Here is a 601-nt window from a genome sequence, read left to right as displayed (position 1 = left end):
CGAATCTGCAAAAGCTGTTTCTTAATAACAACGAACTCGAGACATTGCCACCTGAGATAGGAGAGCTGGAGAATCTACGAGAACTGTATCTCGATAGTAACAAACTCGAGACACTGCCAGACACTATAAGAAAGTTGTCCGGCTCTTTGTGGTTGCTGGATTTAAGAGGCAATAATATTTCCGAGGAAGGAGAAAGGGGAAGGACTCTGGGTAAGAAAGAGCTAAGAGAGATATTTAGAGGCCGTATCAAATTTGATTAAGATGTTTGACAAGGATCACAGAGAGTCAATTATTGAATAAGTTGATTTACAAACTTGAGTAGTTCTTTTTGTTTAAATTATGCTTTGTGTGTCTTTAATTCCGTATGGCAAACAGCATGGTATTAGGTGGGATTCAATGTATGTTGTTCATGTACCTTTAAGGGACTGGGAGACAGGAATGCCAGCTGCACTGCTGATGCTAGATATTGTCGAAGAGTACGACCACTAGCACTGCGGTTTCACGGCCAGTGTGCTTAGATGGCCACGGAATGCCTTTGAAGCTATTGCACCAGGACAGTGCAATGACCAATCTTTGAATAAAGGCTACTTAAGTGCTGCAA

At 41.8% G+C, this 601-nt stretch overlaps 1 protein-coding gene across 1 annotated transcript; it reads left to right on the top strand.

Moving 5' to 3' along the window:
- VICG_02226 (uncharacterized protein) lies at positions 1-260 on the top strand (the record flags this gene model as incomplete). Its single annotated transcript, XM_007605608.1, has 1 exon — positions 1-260. A coding segment is annotated over one exon (260 nt), but the record flags the coding sequence as incomplete, so codon positions are not given.
- Between the last annotated feature and the right edge of the window lie 341 nt (positions 261-601).

This window comes from Vittaforma corneae (assembly GCF_000231115.1).
Source record: "Vittaforma corneae ATCC 50505 unplaced genomic scaffold supercont1.181, whole genome shotgun sequence".
In the NCBI taxonomy this organism is placed as follows: Eukaryota; Fungi; Microsporidia; family Nosematidae; genus Vittaforma; species Vittaforma corneae.
This window is presented reverse-complemented; position numbering and strand designations above follow the sequence as displayed.